This window comes from Paralichthys olivaceus, chromosome 5 (genome assembly GCF_024713975.1).
Source record: "Paralichthys olivaceus isolate ysfri-2021 chromosome 5, ASM2471397v2, whole genome shotgun sequence".
Taxonomy (NCBI): domain Eukaryota; kingdom Metazoa; phylum Chordata; class Actinopteri; order Pleuronectiformes; family Paralichthyidae; genus Paralichthys; species Paralichthys olivaceus.
The window spans coordinates 5434758-5455374 of NC_091097.1; the positions used below are offsets into that span (position 1 = coordinate 5434758).

Consider the following 20617-nt stretch of genomic DNA (forward strand, 5'->3'; position numbering starts at 1 on the left):
ATTTTTATGGCAAGTACTGGAAAAAACATTTTCTCGAGGGCACTTCACCTTCACCTACGTTTGGGTCCTCCTGCCCCACATAGTGACAGTTTTCAGTTTATATAGAGGGAGCATTTAACCACCAGCTACTCACAGCGCAATAGATTTTATTGAAAATGAAGATAAAACAAACAGGACTGAAATGTTAAAATAATATAATAACTTGAGCAATACACATAGGGAAAACTTTATACTGTATGTGGAGAAAATTGTTTTTTGTCCATTCCACAATCAGGGGGTTGAAATTACTTATGAATTTGTATTTATTTCTGATGATATTTATATAGTTATGTTTATATTTAGTTCTTTATGATTTTCATTTATGATTTTCATTTATATATTTAGTTGTGATGATGACTTTGTGAACTATAAGTTCAATATGCTTGTTGTTCCCCACAACTGTGACAGAAGAAATTAGCCTTAACAAGAACATTTGGCTTCAGTTTCACTGATATAAATTTGCAGAAAAGTGTGGCAGCCACACCCCATTATTCATAAAAACTCCCTTTCCCTATGTTCATTCAGTGCACACACTGGCTGTAAATATATTGGAACAATGCTTCTGCTCAGTATTACTGTGCTGCAGCTAGTCTTGGCTGGTCTTCAGGCAACACGCCCATGGACACCCGTCTGCAAAGATCCACTGAGGAGCAGAGAACCATTGTTAATGATACAGGGGAATTTGACTGGCTCATACTTATTTGCAATACCCCTGGGGCTTGCTGTGTAATGGGACTAAATATTTGGTCAGGGCTGACAAGAGCAAGGAAGGGTTGTTTGTTTGTCTTTTTGTACAGTCTCTAGTTTGTGCCTTTGTGTGTTGGGCTATAAATATTGTTGGTTTGAACCTTCCTTTGTGATCCCTGGCTCCCTGTGGTGATAACCCACCTGTGCTTACTGCAGATGGAGAGGTGATAGTTACTGGTGGCATCGCAATGACTCAGTGTGATTCTCTGCCCACGGGCACTCACCCACACACAATATGGACAAGACTCAAGTTAGCACTAAAAGCCTATTATTCACTTTTTGGAGGGCAGGAGCATCTATGGAAACTGATTGTAAATGATATCATCAGTTCAAAAGGGTGAATACAACAAGGTCCAATCAAAATCCTAATAAATGTTTGCGCATGTGTGACCCACACAAAAATGTGGTCACATTTTTTTACAATTTTATTTATTATTATTCTTCATGTATGTCTTTGTATAAACATTGCTTACATCCAGTATTAAGTGGTTTAACTTAGTAATCCAAGGCTTTGCCTACTGCTCCAGGCATCAGAGGGCAGTTGAGCACAGCTGCTTTATTAATAGTGTAATCATATCGGGAATGATTGAGTCGGAGCCTAGACGCCAAACACAAACTATGTTCTAATGCTGCAATAAACGATTGAATGTGAGTTGTCTGACTGAACTCACAATAATGGTCCTAGCTGTAAACCCACTGACCATACAAAAGCCAATATGAATAACTAATCCATCTGAGTTTGTTTAAAGCCAGCAAAAGTAAGCAAACAATGCAAGGCAGATAATATGTATTTTATCTTAAAAAAAATATTCATAAAATGCAGGATTCAGATGGATAATCCACAAACAATAGGTCCAGAGTTGACTTCTATGAATATAGTATAGCATTCTGTTTTTGCAGAACCTCTGCCATTGATTCTGACATCACCCCCAGCATGTAATACTGTTTACAGTATATTTCAATATTTTAAGGAAAACACCAAGCAGCTCATAAATATTTCCCAATTATTTTCCCATAGTTTTCTACGGCACACTACCGTTTAATGGAAAACACAATTGTGGGATACTCGGCCCACTCCGAGTAAGGACGGGAGGAGAGAATGGCGTTTGTTCAGTCTTTTATTTCCGTTGCCTTCCTTCGGCAACAACACACACACACACATATATATATATATATATAAGTCTCTATCTTAGCGGGGTCTTTCAATCCACGCACGCATACGTCCCTGCGTCTGCCGCTCTCTGTTCTCAGGACGCCAGCCTACTACCAGAGACAGAACCAGGTTACAAGCATGCTTTTATTGATTGCCCTGATCACCTGATTCTGCACAGCTGTCGGATCACCTGCTGAGTCACTCCTCCCTGTTGTCCAGCAGTTGGCGCCCTAACCATACCCCACCGCCACAACAATGTTACTGTCAGAATTTGGCCATTTTCTTACAACAATTCTTTAAAGCAATGTTACTTTAAATAATGTTACTAACATTGGGCATAAATAAGCTTTAACAACAGCATTTGGCTTTAGTTTCACAAATTAGCAGGAAAATATTGCAGCTATGCCCCATTAGTCCTTAGGAAAACTCACTTTCCCTATGTCCACTCACTTTGAATACATAAGGACAATGCTTCTGCTCAGTGGAGCACTGTTTGTAATCAGCCACCTTGATGACATATGTTAAGCTGCTTTATTAATAGTGAGTGTGCGATTCTGAATAGATCGAGCCGACCAACAGTTTCCTCTGCATCATCTTTTCATCTGTTTTACAGGTTAGTAAAGTGTGCAAACTGCATAATGTAAGTAAGCATAGCGATGTGTTTCGTGTGAGTTTTTGGGATGGACCTCTTGTTGTACAGTAGTTGTCAAGTGTATTATTTCACACAGACTGCTCCTGCTCTGTAACATTGAAGGACACCATATTGTATGTGTGGATAATAGTTACAGTATTTTCAGTAAGTGTTTTTGCTCCCTGACCTTTGCACAGTTTCAGTTTTTATGCCTCTGCTCCGGCAGCGGAGGCATAATGTTGTCAGGTTGTTTGTATTTGGCACAAACTTTCACTTAAGATCAAGGATAAACTGATTTGATTTTGATTTTGATAACCAAACGTCAATGTCATGGTTGCCTCAAAACAGACATGGACACTAAAAATAGACTTGGATTGAGAATAATGTGTCAGAGAAAACAAGACAAGCATTTGGAAATGTTTATTTGAAAGACGACCGGACAAACCGGCATATTTCCTCTGATGGTTTCTGTCATTTCGAAGTGTTCATGTTTATGATAAATTTGGTTTTCATTTGTTATTTAATGCTATAAAAATACGATGAAACATCATTATTGACGGCTGAGATTAATTCGTGATTGGTCAAGCATATATATCTTTGTTAATTATGTATTTCAGTCCATTTCCCATCTACTAACATTGAGGAAGTAGGGTACTTAATATGCATACCTAATGTTCTGTCCACTTGTGTGTACACCGGGGATCAGAGAGAAACAGCATTTCAATCCCGTCATTGTCCTGTACCTATGGCAGAATTGATAACGTTGACTTATGACCTAAACTGTAGCAGCCCCCAGGGTACAGTCAAGTAATTATGATTAGTAACACTTTTGTTAAGCAAATATATCATGTCAGAAGAGCTGACAAATCTCTGACCTCATGGTGGCGCTATATGAAAATTAAGAGGATCACCAAAATCAGTAGGATTCATCCTCTGGGGACCCTACATGTCAACATTAAATTTCATGGCAATAGCCATCCTTTCTTACAAAGTGAAAGGGATATGAGTAATCATATTAAGTAAAAGTACAGCAGATTTGTACAATATCAAATTTGCTGCAACAGTACTAACTTGTGCACATGAGACAACTCAACATGGATATGTAGCCAAGTAGAGTGAATAGAAAAGGATGCAGAGACTAAATACTAAAATACACTCAAAGGGACTTTTTTCTAAAGGCTGCACAGTCCAGCAGAACATTTTAATGAAACCAGGTCGACAGTTCACAATGTGGATAATTAGGGAATTTCACCCTATAAAACAAACTGGTCTGTGAAATCTGTCTGCAGATAAACAAAAGAGGAAACAGTTGTAAAGTATGTTCATTGCAGCCTCTCTCTCTGCTTCCAAGTCCATTTATCTTGTACAAAATTAGTGTGTTCCTGCCATCTGGTGGTCATACTGAGTAATCCCTTCCTGTCCAAAACGATATCACATTCATCATGATGCATACATTTTGACTTTTTGCTTGATTGTTTGGAATTCACATGAAACGTTCAATTAGATGCACAAGTGGGGTCAAAAATGACCCAGAGGCTTGTTCTTCTTCAAAATCTCTGAGATTAAAAGTTTTTACACTTCCATATTCCAGGTATTCCTCATAAAACATGTTTGTGACTTGAGGCCATTTGAATTTTTTAAAATGTTTTTATACATTTTAAGAAATTGCAGTTTTTGTGTCACTACCCCAGTTTTACATAAGCGGGGTCAAAAATGACCCCAAGCATTTCCTACAGAATCTCAAGGGTTTGCTTTGGGATACTTTGATTCTTAGCAACTGTGACTGTCAGGATACATTTTCTGTCCCACTTACACATCTGATGCCTGCAGTCTCACCACCAGGAGGTCAGTTTGACACAGCAGCATAGATGTAAGTATGATCTTCATTTATCAACTCCATGACTTTTCTGTCTGTGAGTATCATGTTGGTCAACAAAGTAGACACTAGTTAGCTAACTACAAAATAATGTTAGTAGTAATGTTAGTACTCTGTTAGCTAGCTTAGTAAGCCAGCTGATATTACTGCATTTGTTGTGTAGAGACTCACAGTATTCATAATTCCTTGTAATAAAAGCTAACCTGTTAGGTAACCTATTATATGATTATTGAATATTGATTAGTGTGTGTGTGTGTGTGTGTGTGTGTGTGTGGATGTGTGTGCATGCGTGCGTGCGTGTGTGTGTGTGTGCACACATGCATGTCTGTGCCTTTACTTACATATAAATGCACAGACATTTACTTAAATACATATTGATTTATAGTTTTGGGTGTCATTCAAACATTGTCTGTTTTATGTTTTCTCATCTAGACTATCATGGCTACTTGGAGGCCAGCTAGGATACCCGAAGACCTTGCTCGAGATTTGATCCTGAACGGATGGGATGAAGAGCCCATCGGTGGGATTGACTCGGGATCTGACATCTCAGATGTAGAAGATCCAGATTCTGGTCCTCCAGACAGATGGACACATTAACAATAATTTTTGAAGATTTTTGATGTTACTTCTTGTGAATTTTTTTTATAAAAAGTTATAAATAAGCATGTTAAATGTAAAATCAGTCTTTTGCTGACCCAAATATAATAAATATAATCACCTTTAACCGAAATTAAAGACCTTTTTTAAATTCATTGCAAATAAACCTTGATTCTATTTGGGGTCATTTTTGACCCCACTCGTGGAAGAGTGTAGGTATCGGTCGTTCATGCATCCAAGGGTTAAATTATAGCTCCAAATTTAAGGTAATTAAAGTAACTTTTCCTGTGTAATTCCGCAGTAACATGGAGCAGATCGGCGATTACCTCCACAGGTACAAAAACTACAACTTTATCACCGGCCTTATAACTGCTGAGTACCTTGATTCACTCCAGAGCTTTGAAATTCAAGACAGTGACGTATTCCTTGTCACTTATCTAAAGTCTGGTCAGTGAAACAACTCTTCACGGACATATTCCACAGGTATGATGTTTCTAAACTTAACTGACAAGAGTGACCCCTCCCCCCACAGGCACGACATGGGCTCAGCAGATCATCACCTCCATCTATCAGTTAGACAGCGATCCGCATGAATATTCCAACAACAGGGAGCTGATGCCATGGCTGGAGTACAAGACGGATTACGAAGACTACTCTCTGAGACCCTCTCCACGGCTTTTCGTCTCTCACCTCACCCCAGCTCTCATGCCTCCCGGGCTTAAGGACAAGAAAGCAAAGGTTGGTGTGTTGTGGAAGTTCGGTCCTGACCTACATAAGATATCATTAAATAGTGAAATATTTGAATGGAGTTTGGCCTCGAGGAGAGACTTGGTGATACTTTATTAAATTGCATCCTGATTTTTGTCAGGTGATCTATCTGATGAGGAATCCAAAGGACAACATCGTTTCCTATTATCACTTCAGCAGATCCTGCAAATACTTTGAGACTCCTGAGAGCTTGAATGGCTTTTTTGAGGACTATTTGACAGGCAACGGTAAGTTTCAGTAAAGTACCTTGACCTTGAAGTTGGGAGACAAGGTGCTCTCTGAAGAGTTAAGTTCACTGGAGGTTCATGTAGAACCTACTCAGCCACTCCAGGAGCATAAGAGTGTATGAATGAATTATAGTCGATGGGTGAGCAGCAATGATGTACCTTTTGATTTAGACTAGACACCCACTCTGGACCATGAATGTGCATGAGGGATAGCCCGTAATACAAACATTCCAGTTGCAGAGATGAGAGATAAATGTGACCGGAGTTTACCCACAGTCACTATTCATATAAGGACACACAGATAATAGTACTATAAAAGAAGTTTTATTGTAAAAACAGATGATTGGGCTCAACAAGTCCTGGATCTCGGACCGGCCTCAGTTACTGTGATCTCTCAGATAAATCAGCTGCTGTTCTTGCAGACTGACCTTAATAGCAGCATCATGACATCCCTTACAACAAATTGTTGCCCTTTTTAACCACTCAAGGGCCCCATCTTAGGCTGTCTGAAGGCTCCACTATTGTTCCTGGGCCCACTCCTCCACACGTCCTTCCACAAGCTGTGGGACTCTTCCCAGGAGGAAATCAACTGGCAGATGTTGCTCTTGTTCAAACATAAGAAAAGAGGGGGACTCACTAAATTGGTGGTTGGTAGTGTTTTATGAAAAACATGATTTAGGGTAAGTATCTGAACCACTGTTGCTTCTGTTCAATAGGTAAGGTGCGAAGTGAATCATGGAAAGTTCTGTCGAAATGCTGACCATTGACCATTGCACGGCTGTGCAGCTCCCAAACCACAGTGATGCAGCTGGTCAGGATGCTCTCGATGGTTCCTCTGCAGAAGGTGCACATGATTGGAAGGATAGGATATTGCCTCAATCAAGTGGGGGTGGGACCCCTCGGCCTGCATGCATTTCCGCCCGCTCCTATTAGAAATGATGGCCTGATACGATGATGATTTTAAAAATGTATGTGAAAGTGAGCGACGTTTACTCATGCGAGAGTGAACTCCCATCAAGTTTGTTTTTATAAATCCCAATGTTTGCTTGAAAAGTGGCATAACAAGTTTGAGGTCCCACTTTGTGCATATGCAACAGTAATTAGACCCCTGGCCCTCTTGGACTGTCAAGTGAATATTGAAGCTGATGGAAACCTCAACATTGATGTAGAAAGAAATATCAGAACTCTGCACAAGGTCAGAAGAGGAGGAACAAACACGTGTCAAATAAGAACGTAAAACATGTGGTTATCCCAACTTGGCCTTCACAGACCAAGCGGCTCAACAGAACAACATTGTGATCCCTTATGTTGCTGGAGTATCTGAAAAACTCAGGGTTTTGAAGACCCAAAGACATAACACCCAGACATAAGCAGAGCAACGTATGTAGTTGAATGTATTGAGAAATGCACGGAACTGTACATTGGGGAAACTAAACAACCCCTTCATAAACGTATGGCACAACACAGGAGAGCCAGCTCCTCAGGTCAGGACTCAGCAGTCCACCTACAGCTAAAGGACAAGGGACATTCATTTGAAGACAACAATGTCCACATTTTTGCCAGGAAAGATAGATGGTTTGAAAGAGGAGTAAAAGAAGCTATCTATTTCAAACTACAGAAATCATCTTTGAGGAGGTTTAAGACACCTATCAGCCACATACAATAGTCTTGACTTCCATCCGCAGGGAGGTTACTGTACAATTCACACCTTAGAAAACATGACTTAAAGAGGGCTGATGGGTCAACGACTTTCAATGACCCGCAAATGACTCACAGTGAAAGCAACCGCAGGGCGAGTCCAGCATCTCATTGTAACCTCAGTGTCTCTTCACGACCCAACAAGCTAAATAACTGGGACACCCAGCAGTCAGTTAGAACTGAAGAAGCCTCTTGGATGAGAGGTGACACGTCTTCAAGAAACTCAACTCAAGTCCAATTTTTGCAGCTTATTTCATCAGAAAATACACAAAACCTTTAGGACCCTAAAGTATAAAAGAATCCCAGTTGAAGATTGAATTTAACACCAGAATCAAAAGAGCTATTACAATAACAAGCAGCTGTGCCGACCTCTGCAGGTAGGGTAAGACCCGTCTCTCACAATGCCAAACTATGTTCATGGGGATCGTACCTCGTGTTTTCAGCTGGCGACATGATTATAGGTCTAAAACCCACATTTGGCACTACTGAGAATTTTTGATTACTACATTCCAACAGAATGACACAGAGGCTTCAGCAATTACGGGATGAAACAACCAATAGATAGCATGATACTTTTTCCAGGGGGGATTTATTGAATGAATCAGCTGTGTGGTTGCCCATTGGCATTCTCCTTATATGGATAGTGACAGCCACACTAAAGAGTAAATTACGTCATTGTGAATGACTAGCTGGGTACAAGTAGCAGTGAGAGGGGCTGGTCAGAGGTAAATGGGGAAACTAAGTGATAACCCTACAGCATTCACATGGTCTGTCCCAGGATGTGATTAACAGACTGAGTCAGTCTGAGAGGATATGCTCTCCTGAGAGGTGATTCTTCTTGAGGTTCTTGAAGATAGCGTGGGGTTTCCACTGATATAATAATGCATTTCTAACTGACATAACATTTTACAGTTGTAGGATCATCCTGGTTTGACCACATCAGGGAGTGGCATTCCAACAGAGACCGGCACAACATCCTCTTCCTGACCTATGAGGACATGATTTTGGTGAGATGTTTTTCCTCTCTGTTTTAATTTTTTTTTCAATCATTACTATGCATCTTTGTTTTTTCCTATCAATGTCTTTGGACTGTGGGAGGAGGCCAGAGTACCAAGAGATAAACTACTACATGTTGCTAAATTGATAGAGTCAAAGCTCTCTTCTGTTGTTTTCGTGTTGTTCTGTTTTAGGACCTGAAAGCAACAGTAAAGAAGATCTGCAGCTTCTTGGGTAAAAACCTTAGTGAAGCAGCCATCGAGCAAGTTACAGAAAAATCTACATTTAAGACAATGAAGAAAGACCCAAAAGCCAACTATGACTTCATATTAAAAAGTAACATGGTCCATGGATACTTCATGCGTAAAGGTAACATCACCTAACTGCAGCTCTTGTGCAGAAGCAAGGTAACAGAAATGTATGAGTAGCTTTGTTGTTTTTTTATCTTCAAATCAGGGCAGATCGGGGACTGGAAGAACTTCCTCACTGTTGCTCAGAGTGACAGAGTTGATCGACTGCTTCATGAGAAACTGGGGGATCTATCTCTGAAGTTCATCTGGGAATAAGCAGAGAAGCCTGAGCCACGTCAAGATGTTTGTTCTTACTCATAGAAAAGCTTAAAATCTAAAATTGTAATTGTAAGGAAACTGCTAATCAGTAAACTATTAATGTTCCAGAAAGATTTCCCACCTAATGAGACACGGTCTGTAAATGAACATGAAACAATAAAAAAAAGCATTTTGCCAATCTGTTCTTTATTGACTGTCAAAAGGAATTAAGTTGTGTATTAAATGTATGGTGCAGGCTGCTTGGTCACTGCAGCCTTATTCACGCTTCAGTTCTCTTCATCTAGAAAGAGAGAAGGAAAGAAAACAGTTTATCAGTAAACACAACAGAATTAAAGGCTGTTCCAAGGGCATTTTCACACCTACTTGGTTTGGTCCTGCCAGCCCTTTGGACTTTTAAGTCAAATCCTAACCAAAATAACATGTGTGAAAGGTTTTTCAGACGAGGGCTGCTCGATTATGGCAAAAAGTATACTTATACACAATTTTGTACTAGTGGGATTTATTTGTTTGCACTTGTTTTTCCATTTTATTTGTTTCTGAAGCATCATTTATTAGAAACAAGTCGAATATTTTTTTCAAGTGTGTTTTGTATTTGCGAAAAACAAAATGCAGTAGTTTGTCAGGGGAGCTTTGTGTTTGCAAGTGCACGGTAGGGAATTCTTAAACATGAATTGTTTAGGCATGAATTTAGCTCCATAGTTAACTGTGTAACCCTGCCTATACGAACAGACCCCTGAATTTATACTAAAACAAGACTACAATAAGCTCTGAAATCAAATAGATTATCAGCCAACTCAAAGGTGGATAATAGTTTTTGTTTAAGTATTCAACATGGTGTAAAAGCACAATAACAGGAGCATCAACTGCTGAATCTCACCTTCTTCCTCCTCGTCCTCTTCGTCCTCTTCTTCTTCATCCTCCTCATCAGAGCTGAAGGTGCCATCAGGCAGGCTGTACACCCGGATAACTTGCTGTGGACAAAAAAAAAAAAAAAAAAATGTGTCAGCTCCAACAGTTTCTTTGTAACCCTGCAGCACAAAGCCCAAACAAATGCTGTGACCTCTCACCTTATTGGGATCCTTGAGGATGAGGTACTTGCCCTCATCCAGCTTACGGCAGATGTCAATGACACAACGGAGGATTCCCCAGGCATTCTCCATGCTCAGGTTGATCTGGCTGGCGAATTCATTGGGTTTGAACTGCTGGGTACCCAGGACAACATGGCGAGCAGAGTCCTTTACGTGGTACCGGGACACATACCTGAAGAATGCAGAGGGGATGAAATGAATACAGTCTAATGTTCTACAGGTTAACAGGCTCTGCTGCAAGATGTTCTGCTGTTGCACGAGTCAAAGTAACAGATTTTTTATTTTTATCTTTTAATTAAATCCAAATCGTCGCTTTGTATTTTGATACGTACAGTCACTGATCTTCATCTCTATATCTCCTGTGTTTTTCTGTCACTCGTGCATGTTCCTTACCCCAGTTTAAGGTATTCTGATCCTGCCAGCATGGCGCAGCAGGTCCAGCGAGCCAGTTTGTAGCTGTTATTCTTCAGTTCGGTGGCCAGGACAGCTCCTCTCTGGGAGTCCAGCTTCTGACGCCAGTCCACGCCATTACAATACTGATGACCAAACAAAAGGAACAAAAACTTTTTAACAGAACGGTAACTGGCCAAGCTGGAGGTGAATGGTTTGCAGCTCATGAAGGAAACGCCGGCTTCCGCTCTTGCTCTACATGCTATTGCTGGGGAGTGCCAGACATCACAGTGATACAGAACACAATAGAGGAAAGAAGAGAAATGTATCATGTCTCATTTAAAATTAATCTTAATGAAAGTAAGTTGTTTCAGTTTCACTACAAAGCAGCTTCCCCATCTTCTTACCCTTGAGTCCCACTCGTTTAGGGTCTTGACATTGATGAAGGACACCTCTCCGTTTGCACCAGTCATCACTCCATCGTGCTCACAGCGCACAATCAGATCGATGTCCTCCCCGAGTTTCCAGTGGCGGTACCTGAAATACAAAGATGAGAACACATCATGCCTGACACAAAAAAATTTTCACACATCCAGTGATTTCATTTTTAACAGTGATTAGATACATTTGTCTATCTCAGGTCTAAATTATTTACCATTTAATTATTCAGAAAGATTGTAAGCTTATTCACATAAACTTGTTTGTAATGCTTTACCCTAGGGTGCAATGGTAAAAAAAAAAAGAAAACATATTTTTAATATTACAATAACGCATGCAGATTACATACAGTTAATTTCCTACATGCTGCACCTTAATGGATATTTATTTTAATATTTTTCATTTATTTAGTTATGAGTTTGTTTATTTTGTTATTTTACTTTTGTAAAAAATACTTAGGTAAGAAGAACACAGCCATAGTTAACCAGGGTTGAATAAAAAGTAATAAAAAATGTGTTAAATGTTTTCTGTTCCTGTTTCTACTGTGCCGAAAACATACCGTGACCTCACAACCAAGGTGCTTACCAAACCGTGAGTTATTATTTGGAATAACTGTGGGGGTTCAGTATTTACCTGTAGGCAACAGATGCCACCTCACTCTTGTCTGTGTCCTCCTCAACAAATGGGTTGGAGTTGGGAAACTTGTGCCTCTCTCCACCCTGAATAAAACAAACAAAAAAGTGGTATAAAAAATTATATTTTGGCTTCACAGCAGGTGCTGATTCACACTGGTGACAGCATTTGGCCACATTATATCAATAAATGACTTAAAAAATGACAAACTGCATCAGGCTTCCCCAAGATTAATTTTCTATGGAAAATGACTGTTGTCATAATATTGTAGGAAAATAATCACATTCAATTTGAAGAGCAGGGGCTTAAATATGTGTATGTTCTTACCATTCGTAAACACTGCTGACTGAAGTTGTGGTTGATGTACGTGGCCTCCATTGCCAAGTTACGAGGAGAGTTGAAGGAGTTGCCTTCATCCTGCGGAGGCTCATTAGCCGTCTCGCTCACAGTCAACAAATCTGAGTGGGTGCAATAGACATTAGTGTTAATGAAAAAGGTAATGAATCATCAAGTGCACCATGTGTATTTACCTTCCTGGCATTTAGAACCACCTTGTATCAATTATACATTTATGTCTAATTTCTCCTCTTCACTTAAGATAAATCTTCATTTACAAAACAGCACAGCTAGCATCAGCTCAGATGTTCCACTCTATTAACTGCTATTAATGTGAAAAAAAAAAACCCAACAAGATGCAGTGATAGTGATTAACATTGATATACAAGAAAGAGGAAATGACTGGTAAGACGATTATTTCAATGAAAACTTGAATTATACTTCACATGAGCGGCTGTAGTCGGCAACGTGTGATTATTTTGTCATTTCTGGTTCGACCACCAGAGATTTCAGCTTCTCTGACAAACCCTAATCCTTACCAAAGTCAGAGTTGTCTCTCTTGTCGAAGAACAGCTTGTTGCCCACTCTCTGCACAATTATGTCCCAGGAGTTCACTGAGCGTGTGCAGCACATCAAGGTGGCCAGGATGGCATCAGTGGCAAACACGTTACCCTGAGTCTTAGCCAGCTGGAGAGAGACAGAAAAAGAAAGAGAAATATTAAGAAATGTTGACAAGTGTCATGACAAGAGTTTCACTGACTGGAAAAACCAGGCACTGGACGAGCTGCATGCAACTATAAACAGTACAGAGACCTCAGGGTCAGAGGCTGCATTTATTGTGGCTGCAGCCTTCAACAACGCCAAGCTAAGGGAAGTCCTGCCTCGATACCATCAACACGAAAGCTGTCCTACACATGGTGAGAACACACTCGACCATGTTAACACTCCTTTCCGGGATGCATATAAGGCCCTCCCTTACCCCTGATTCGGCAATGTAGATCACGTTTCAGTTTTGCTGCTGCCTTCCTACAGGCAGTAACCCAAATGTGGTGGTCCAAACAATCGGCTCTATGGAACTGCTTCAGCACTAGTGAGTGGTGTGTGTTTCAGGACAACTTGAACACATACGCAGTCATCTGCTACAGCAAATGCATAGATGACGTCGTACGGAGGATTACTGTACCAACGATAAATGGTGACATCGATGCCAAACTTTAAACACGGACCAACGCCTACAACTCAGGTGATCTGGAGGATTACAGGAAGTCCAGGTACGTGCTCTGGAGTGCTTTTAGCAGTGCCAAGAGACCATACAGGGACAAAGTGGAGTCTCTCTTCCAGGGCTCCAACATGAGAAACATGTGGGCTGGACTAAAAACCAAACTACAAAAGAAAGACCAGCAGTTATGTCTGCATCTCTCCAAGGTGAACTGAATGACTTTTACTTGCTTACTTTGAGAGCAAATCCCCAGCTGTGGCGGTACAAGAGGCCCAGGAGGACCACTGGCCACCTGTAATATCCAGGGCAGATGTGTGAAGCTCACTTCAGCAGATCAACACACGCAAGGCACCTGGACCTGCTGGCATCCCTGGCCTCAAGGTGTGTTCAGATCAGCTGGCAGATGTGCTCACCCAAGACCAACCGGATCATTGAAGACCCCAACAATAAACTGTTCTGCCTGCTGCCATCTGGCCAACGGTACCGCAGCATTCGGGGAAGCACCACCAGGCTCAGAGACAGTTTCATCCCCCCAGGTCGTTACGACTTTTAAACTCCTATCTACCATGATTCCTCTAAACTCTGCACCTTACAATATTTGCACTACTTTTTTAAGCATATATTTATTTTAATACTTTCGTTTTATTTTATACATTTTATTTATGTAGTATTTCATTGCCAGCGACTGCTAAATGTAATTGTTGTGCATGTGCACATGACAATAATGTCAGGAATCTTGAAAACCTTGCGGATGACGGGATCATCAGTGGTAGTGACAGTGTGGAAGATCCTCTTGATGCTTTTCAGCTGCTTTTCATTGCGGGTGGTGATTCGGTCAAAAGCTTTATCATAGTACTCCAAGGCACCGCAGCACTCGCTGGAAAAGGAAACAACACTGTCAGCATCTGCAATTTACCTGTTGAACGTGTTTAAAAGAGCGAATGGTAAAGAAATCACTGTTACTTACATGTCAAGAGGGTCAGCCACCTCCATGTACCTCATCTTCATCAGTCTGGGGAAGTCCATCTCCTCCTTCACCTCCCAGTCACTCCTAACCTCCACAGAAGAATCTCTGGGCTTCAACTGCGCCTGGATCAAAGTGGATGTGGATTAGTGATGAAGCAATAAATTGTTGACTGAATACAGTGAAGCACAAGGTGACTACTTTAACTGCCTGAAATTTTAAGATGAAGACAAAGATGATTTTCAAAATAGTTGCTGGTTAATTGTCTTTTTGTTATTGCTCATATCCAGAAACAAAAAGGAACGAACGTGCACCTGGGATTTCTGGTCCCACTTCTGACGGACACCAAACTGCTTCTGGAACTTCTTCTGTAGGCGCATACGGTCCCTGAGAGGAAAAAACACTCAAGCTTAAAGTGATGTTTTGATAATATGACAAACTGTGTGTATACAATTTGTTGATCTCTTGCTGGGATCCTTCTCTCCTTTGTGTGGGACCCAGAGGAAGAAAAACCTGGCTTGACATTTCCATCAGGATCTCACCTCTCCTTCTGCTTGGCGCTCTTTGGCAGCGTCTGCATGTTGAACTGGGTCAGGTTCCTGCGGTCCTTGTCCCTGCGCAGATTCCTCTGTTGAAACAAACATCATGCTGTTATGGGAGTTGTTCAAATGTAACACATAATACTTACATTTTAAATAAACTTGGGTCTGCAACTTAAATTCAAAACAGAGGGAGATTTGATAAAATACCTGTTTTATGATAAATCATAAGTCACATTTTTGTCAGTGCCCTAGGGTAACTTGTGGCTTATAAACTGCAACCACATCGCAAAAAATGTACAAAAGTAAAATTGTCTACAACAGGTACGGGAGAAAAATACAAACACTTCTATAAAGAACATTTCAATTACAAAACTGAACTGGATCCATAGCTGTTTAAGATCTTCAGACACCTGATAACATTCAGTATTAATAGTTTCTGTGATGTCTCCGTCTTACCTGAGCAAACCTCATGCGGTTCCTCTGGTAGGCCGTCTTCTGGGTCTTGGCCGTGTCCACCAGCTGGAAGCTCGTCTCGTCCTCCTCATGAAAGTAGGCATACTGACTTCCACCTCCAAACTGAGAGGAATATTTATCTGGAGACAAAATATGTACATAACCCCGTCAGAAATAAACTTGAGCTATTGCAGTAATCAATGTTTCTTTTATTCAATTTTCGAATGATGTATAACACTTCCATACAGCTATAAAGAAAATGTACACATGTATTTTTTAAATAGCTATGTCACTCACTTGTGTATCTCTTGTCTTGGTAAGTTGCTCCAGTCCAGTCAGCAACCTGAAAAAAGACATATCACAACATTAGAAAAACTGAGGAAAACTTTCTTCTTTCAGGCAAGAACTTTGGATGTGTCTAAAGAGACAGAACAAACCTTTCCCAGGCGGTCTCCTTTGCTGAATGGCTGATAGGGCATGTCTTTAAACTTCTCTGGAACCGCACACGGACCCCATCCGGACGGATTGTCCTGGATCACAGGGGCGTTGAACTTCGCCATATCCTGAGGTAAGAGTGAAAAAGAAGAGGCTTCTGTGACCAAACTGAAAAACGAAAAATATTTCATGAAAACTGAAAAAGAGTTTGGGGGATTAAACCATAGAGGAATGATATATATAATTTTGCACAGGGTCTCAGGCAAGAGCAGCACTGAATTCATCAGCCATGCACTAAATAAATAGGCACTGATCAGCTTGCGCAGTGGGCTAGTCATCACGGACCCGTGAACATATCCTCAGCTGTTTGACCTGGGGCTTAAATAAAACACTAGAATCACAGACACATAACCGACAAACTAAGTTAGGTGCAGAGTACAGATGTCACGATATGAAAATTTTGGTGTCATGATTACTGTCAGAGGTAATATCACGGTTTCACGATATATTATTGATATTATAGAAGGAAAAGACACAACTAGGGATGTCACGATATGAAATTTTGGTGCCACGTTTGTTTGAGGAAATATCACAGATTTTAACGAATATTGATACCATTGAAGAGATTAGACTCACAACAAGCAATATACAGCTAATAATATAGCTTATGAACTAAAATATGTTTTATTATCATCAACTTTATCCAGTTAGTTTTTATAGTGTAACGTTTATTAATTTAAAAGTAATTTATGTAAGCTATTTTATTTAGTTGCCTTATTGTGAAGGGTTGGTCACTTAGTTTGTGTTTCCTGTCATAAACTGTGTATCTGTGTGGGGTTTTATTTTGAAGGGTCAGCAACGGAAGTTGTTCTGTTATGGGAGCGACATTTTGACTAGTTTTGAAAAACTAAACGTGTCCTGGTTCAAGCCACATTCTTCATGTCCTTATAATATTACCTTTCAGTACAGGTGAATTAAACTCTCGGCTACATTTATAATGGTTAATCGGAAAAGAGAGAGACAGATGTGTGTGTGTGTGTGTGTGTGTGTGTGTGTGTGTGTGTGTGTGTGTGTGTGCGTGTGTGTGTGAGTGTGTGTGAGAAGCGGCACACCCCTGGTCAGTTACCAAAAGTAAACAAGGATTTCTCCCCTCGGTGTGAACTCCTCTGATGGAGTTGTTTGTCCAGCGTTGGTGGAAATAAGGCTGTTAAGTTTAGCACTTTTCAAATTAAAAATAATAAGAATATTACTAGTTCCAGATTCTGAGATGAGATTCTTTGTTGCATTAGTTAAAAAAATTGAAAAACTTTGTGTTTCAAACTGTACTACATAAACCTAGAATAAAGGCAGAAAAAACACACTTGAAAGATCATTTCATATAGTATTATGAAAACAACACTCATACCCAAGAACCATAATTGTTGCTGATGAATCTGAGACTCTAACGATCAATGGCTCTGACACTGTACAATGATTCTCTTCTGTGTTGAGGATGGTAATTTAATTAGTGTATCATACATCACCACTATTGTTCATTGGTTGCCTCCACATTATTCCCTATTTCACAGTGATTACTTACCTTTTTATTTTATTATGACCTATTCAGAAACTGCAGTGTTTATAGAGCATATTTTTGTAACATATGTCATTGTTTTAATGATATGTCAGAAGTGATTTTCTATCAATAATCAATGTATCAGTCTATCTGCCTGTTTATCTAAATCCAAACTGTTTCACTGGAATAACAGAAACATGAATTCAATGGATTCCCATTTGAAAATGTTGATATCCATGACAGATGTTTGAATCAACTTCTTGCTTTGCTATCAATTATTACTCCTAGTTGTGTTGTGTTTATCGCGTATTATCAATGTGTACTGTTCTCGGGTTTCTCTTGAAAAAGAGATGGAAGATCTCAACGAGATTAACTCAATTAAGAGTCAATAAAATATAGATACAAATGATTTAAAATCATTGTAACGTCATCGTGTGACGCATTTCAGCTGCAAACACTGAACTTGCGAGGCCCTTAAAGAAGCTAGGACAATTTAACATTAGGAAGAAATTATTGATTTAGCGAAACATTTATGGCATCTCAGCTAAAGCTAGCATGTACAGGAGTATAGACAGGGGCACAAGCTGAATCATCATCGAGGGAAGACAAAGATTACGTCTGGGTCGAGGATTACGATTAAATCGTTTCATCACATTCATGTCTTCATGATAAGTGCGACTCGGTTAGCTAATAACGGCTAAGGCTAACGCTAGTCATCCTGCCAGGTGGCCGCCCTAGCATGGCTAAGCTAACTGAGCGGCGGGCTGCTAACACTCTCCCGGGTCTCTACTATTTCCATCCACATACACGATTGAGAACAGGGCGTCTTCTACCGTGTGTACATGTTGTGCTGTGGTCTCACCGTGGACGATGTGACACCGAACCGAGCGGGTAAATCCTCCCGGTCCTCACGCGGAGTAAAAGCCCGACGAGACACCGAGGCAAAAGGAAGTAGATGACTGCCGCAAAGCAAAACGAGGCTGTTCCGGCCGTTACGTGTACAGCTGTCGTAATGTTGTTGCAGTTCACTAAGCGTGTTATTCAGATAAAAGTAAAATAAATCCTCATTATAAAATAATAGTACAGTAATAATAATAATATATTTCACTAGAAAAAAATATTCATCTATTTTGTAACCCATAGAAAATTCACTGCAAACATCGACAAGATGTATTTGTGTTATGATTTGTTTAAGCGACAAGGACATTCATTTGGTGCCTATGAGCTAGTGTGAACTGCACCTGAAGTTGGTGATGCTGGTAGTAAAACCATAATGATATTATAAAGGCAACTAAATGAACAAAATTAACTGGTTTAGTAATTTTCCCCATTCAAACATAAAGACTGCTACCTGATGAATTAACGAGACTAAAGTCAAAGAAAGAACTTGACACCAGCACTGGTGTTGGTCCACTGTGTTTTATCAAGTCCAAAGTCAACGCATCCGTCTGCCAGAACATTTTAGAGCACTTCAAGCTTCCTTCTGCTGACAAGCTTTATGGAGATGCTGATTTTAATTTCCAGCAGGACTTGGCACCTGCCCTCACTGCCAAAAGTATCAATACCTGGTTTAACGACCATGGTATCACTGTGCTTGATTGGCTAGCAAACTCGTCTGACCTGAACCCCATAGAGAATCTACAGGGTATTGTCAAGAGGAAGATGAGAGATACCAGACCCATCAATGCAGGAGAGCTGAAGGCCGCTATCAAAGCAATTTGGGCTTCCATAACACCTCAGCAGTGCCACGGGCTGAGCGCCTCCATGCCACGCCACATTGATGCAGTAATTCATGCAAAAGCAGCCCCGACCAAGTATTGAGTGCATATATATGATATACTTTTCAGTAGGCTGACATTTCTGTATTAAAAATCATTTGTTTTATTGGTCTTATGTAATATTCTAATTTTCTGAGATACTGAATTTGGGTATTTCATTAGCTGTAAGCCATAATCATCAACATTAAAAGAAATAAACACTCTGTGTGTAATGAATCTATATAATATATGAGTTTCACTTTTTGAATTGAATTATCAAATTAAACAAACTTTTCCATGATATTCTAATTTATTGAGATGCACCTGTATGTCAAACACAATTCTTTATTGCCCCCATGAATTACAATGTGAAACCAAAACTAACCAGACAACAATGTAACAAAGACATAAAGCTTGGTTCTGACTTTCAGGTGTGAAAATGCTTTTACTCAGCCAATCAAGGATATTCCACCCTAACTGTTGGGCTGCTTTGGATGTAGGTTCAGGATCCTGCTGAAACATCAACTCCTGTGTTTTGATTTGGATAAATCTGAGCAGAGAATGCTTCCATGTAGCTCAACATTCACCCTTCTGTTTCTATCACCAGGGAATTCCTCTGAGGTACTGGTCATGAAGTCGTCTTTAGTTTTCTGCACTTACTGTACAGTTACAAAGAGGTTTTACTTCACTGTGCAAAGGGTTTTTGTCTCAATCACAAGACATTTTGTCCTCAGTTGATCAGCTTGTTTCACCAGTTCACCAATTTTTTTTCAACAAACGCCCAACTGTTGATTTTTTTGATTTTTTGGTAAACCAACCCTTTTTGACATTCATTACCTCCTTGATCCTCAACTCACAGCTGCCCAAATAACATTTGCCAGCCAAGTTTACTGTTATCTATTTATTAGATTGTGAATATAAATAATACAGATTATACAAATTGTCACGATGTTGATTCTGAATAAAAAATAAGTAAAAATATATTTGTTGTGATTATACTACATTAATCGTGGTATGCTATCAGACAAAATATTTAATATTAATATTAAAAATATGAACAGTGTAGAGGTTGGCAAAATTCACACTTATGCAACATTAATGAAGATGTGTTTTAAAGAAAAACATTGATTATGAAAATAATACAAGTATAAACACACTTGTGGAATTGTGGAATCTGAGAATTGTGACAACCCGAATACAAAGATACAGGAGAGCAGCTAAAGGATACATTTTGTTGATTTTGCACTTTACACTAATATATCCCTTGTATTATGTTGAGAAAAAATTACATTTATTATGTTGCGGGTCATTTTGACCCATATTGTGTAAATCCACTCAAAACAGTCAAAAATGAAGTTAAACCAATAAGAACTTAATTTAAGATTAAACAAACATTTATAAGAGATGAGAAGAAGAGATATACAATTCCAACAATATATTAAAGAGCTCCTGATTTCAATTTTTCCCTCTTCACGAACCTTTTTTTTTTCATTTAACTTGCCCCAT

The 20617-nt window shown here is 39.8% G+C and overlaps 2 protein-coding genes across 4 annotated transcripts; one reads left to right on the plus strand and one right to left on the minus strand.

Annotated features, from left to right (window-relative positions):
* The first annotated feature begins 2360 nt into the window (after positions 1–2360).
* sult3st1 (sulfotransferase family 3, cytosolic sulfotransferase 1) lies at positions 2361–9479 on the plus strand. Of its 2 annotated transcripts, none has more exons than XM_020094627.2 (7): positions 2361–2552; positions 5345–5490; positions 5576–5781; positions 5912–6038; positions 8649–8743; positions 8927–9101; positions 9194–9479. In XM_020094627.2, exons 1-7 carry the CDS (start codon positions 2458–2460, stop codon positions 9232–9234), a joined length of 885 nt encoding a protein of 294 aa, XP_019950186.1. In that variant the 5' UTR covers positions 2361–2457; the 3' UTR covers positions 9235–9479. The 2 variants fall into 2 exon arrangements, with proteins under 2 accessions (XP_019950186.1, XP_019950185.1); XM_020094626.2 differs by having other exon boundaries at positions 2373–2552; positions 9189–9479.
* On the minus strand, positions 9471–18377 carry eif3d (eukaryotic translation initiation factor 3, subunit D). 2 transcript variants are annotated; one of them, XM_020094624.2, is made up of 16 exons: positions 18217–18377; positions 15802–15927; positions 15662–15707; positions 15368–15504; positions 14912–14997; positions 14684–14756; positions 14373–14488; positions 14150–14282; positions 12726–12873; positions 12178–12308; positions 11851–11936; positions 11187–11316; positions 10783–10925; positions 10369–10561; positions 10179–10272; positions 9471–9581 (listed from the first exon to the last, which is right to left on the minus strand). In XM_020094624.2, exons 2-16 carry the CDS (start codon positions 15922–15924, stop codon positions 9568–9570), a joined length of 1653 nt encoding a protein of 550 aa, XP_019950183.2. In that variant the 5' UTR covers positions 15925–15927; positions 18217–18377; the 3' UTR covers positions 9471–9567. The 2 variants fall into 2 exon arrangements, with proteins under 2 accessions (XP_019950183.2, XP_019950181.2); XM_020094622.2 differs by having other exon boundaries at positions 14373–14494; positions 18217–18375.
* Positions 18378–20617: the final 2240 nt, after the last annotated feature.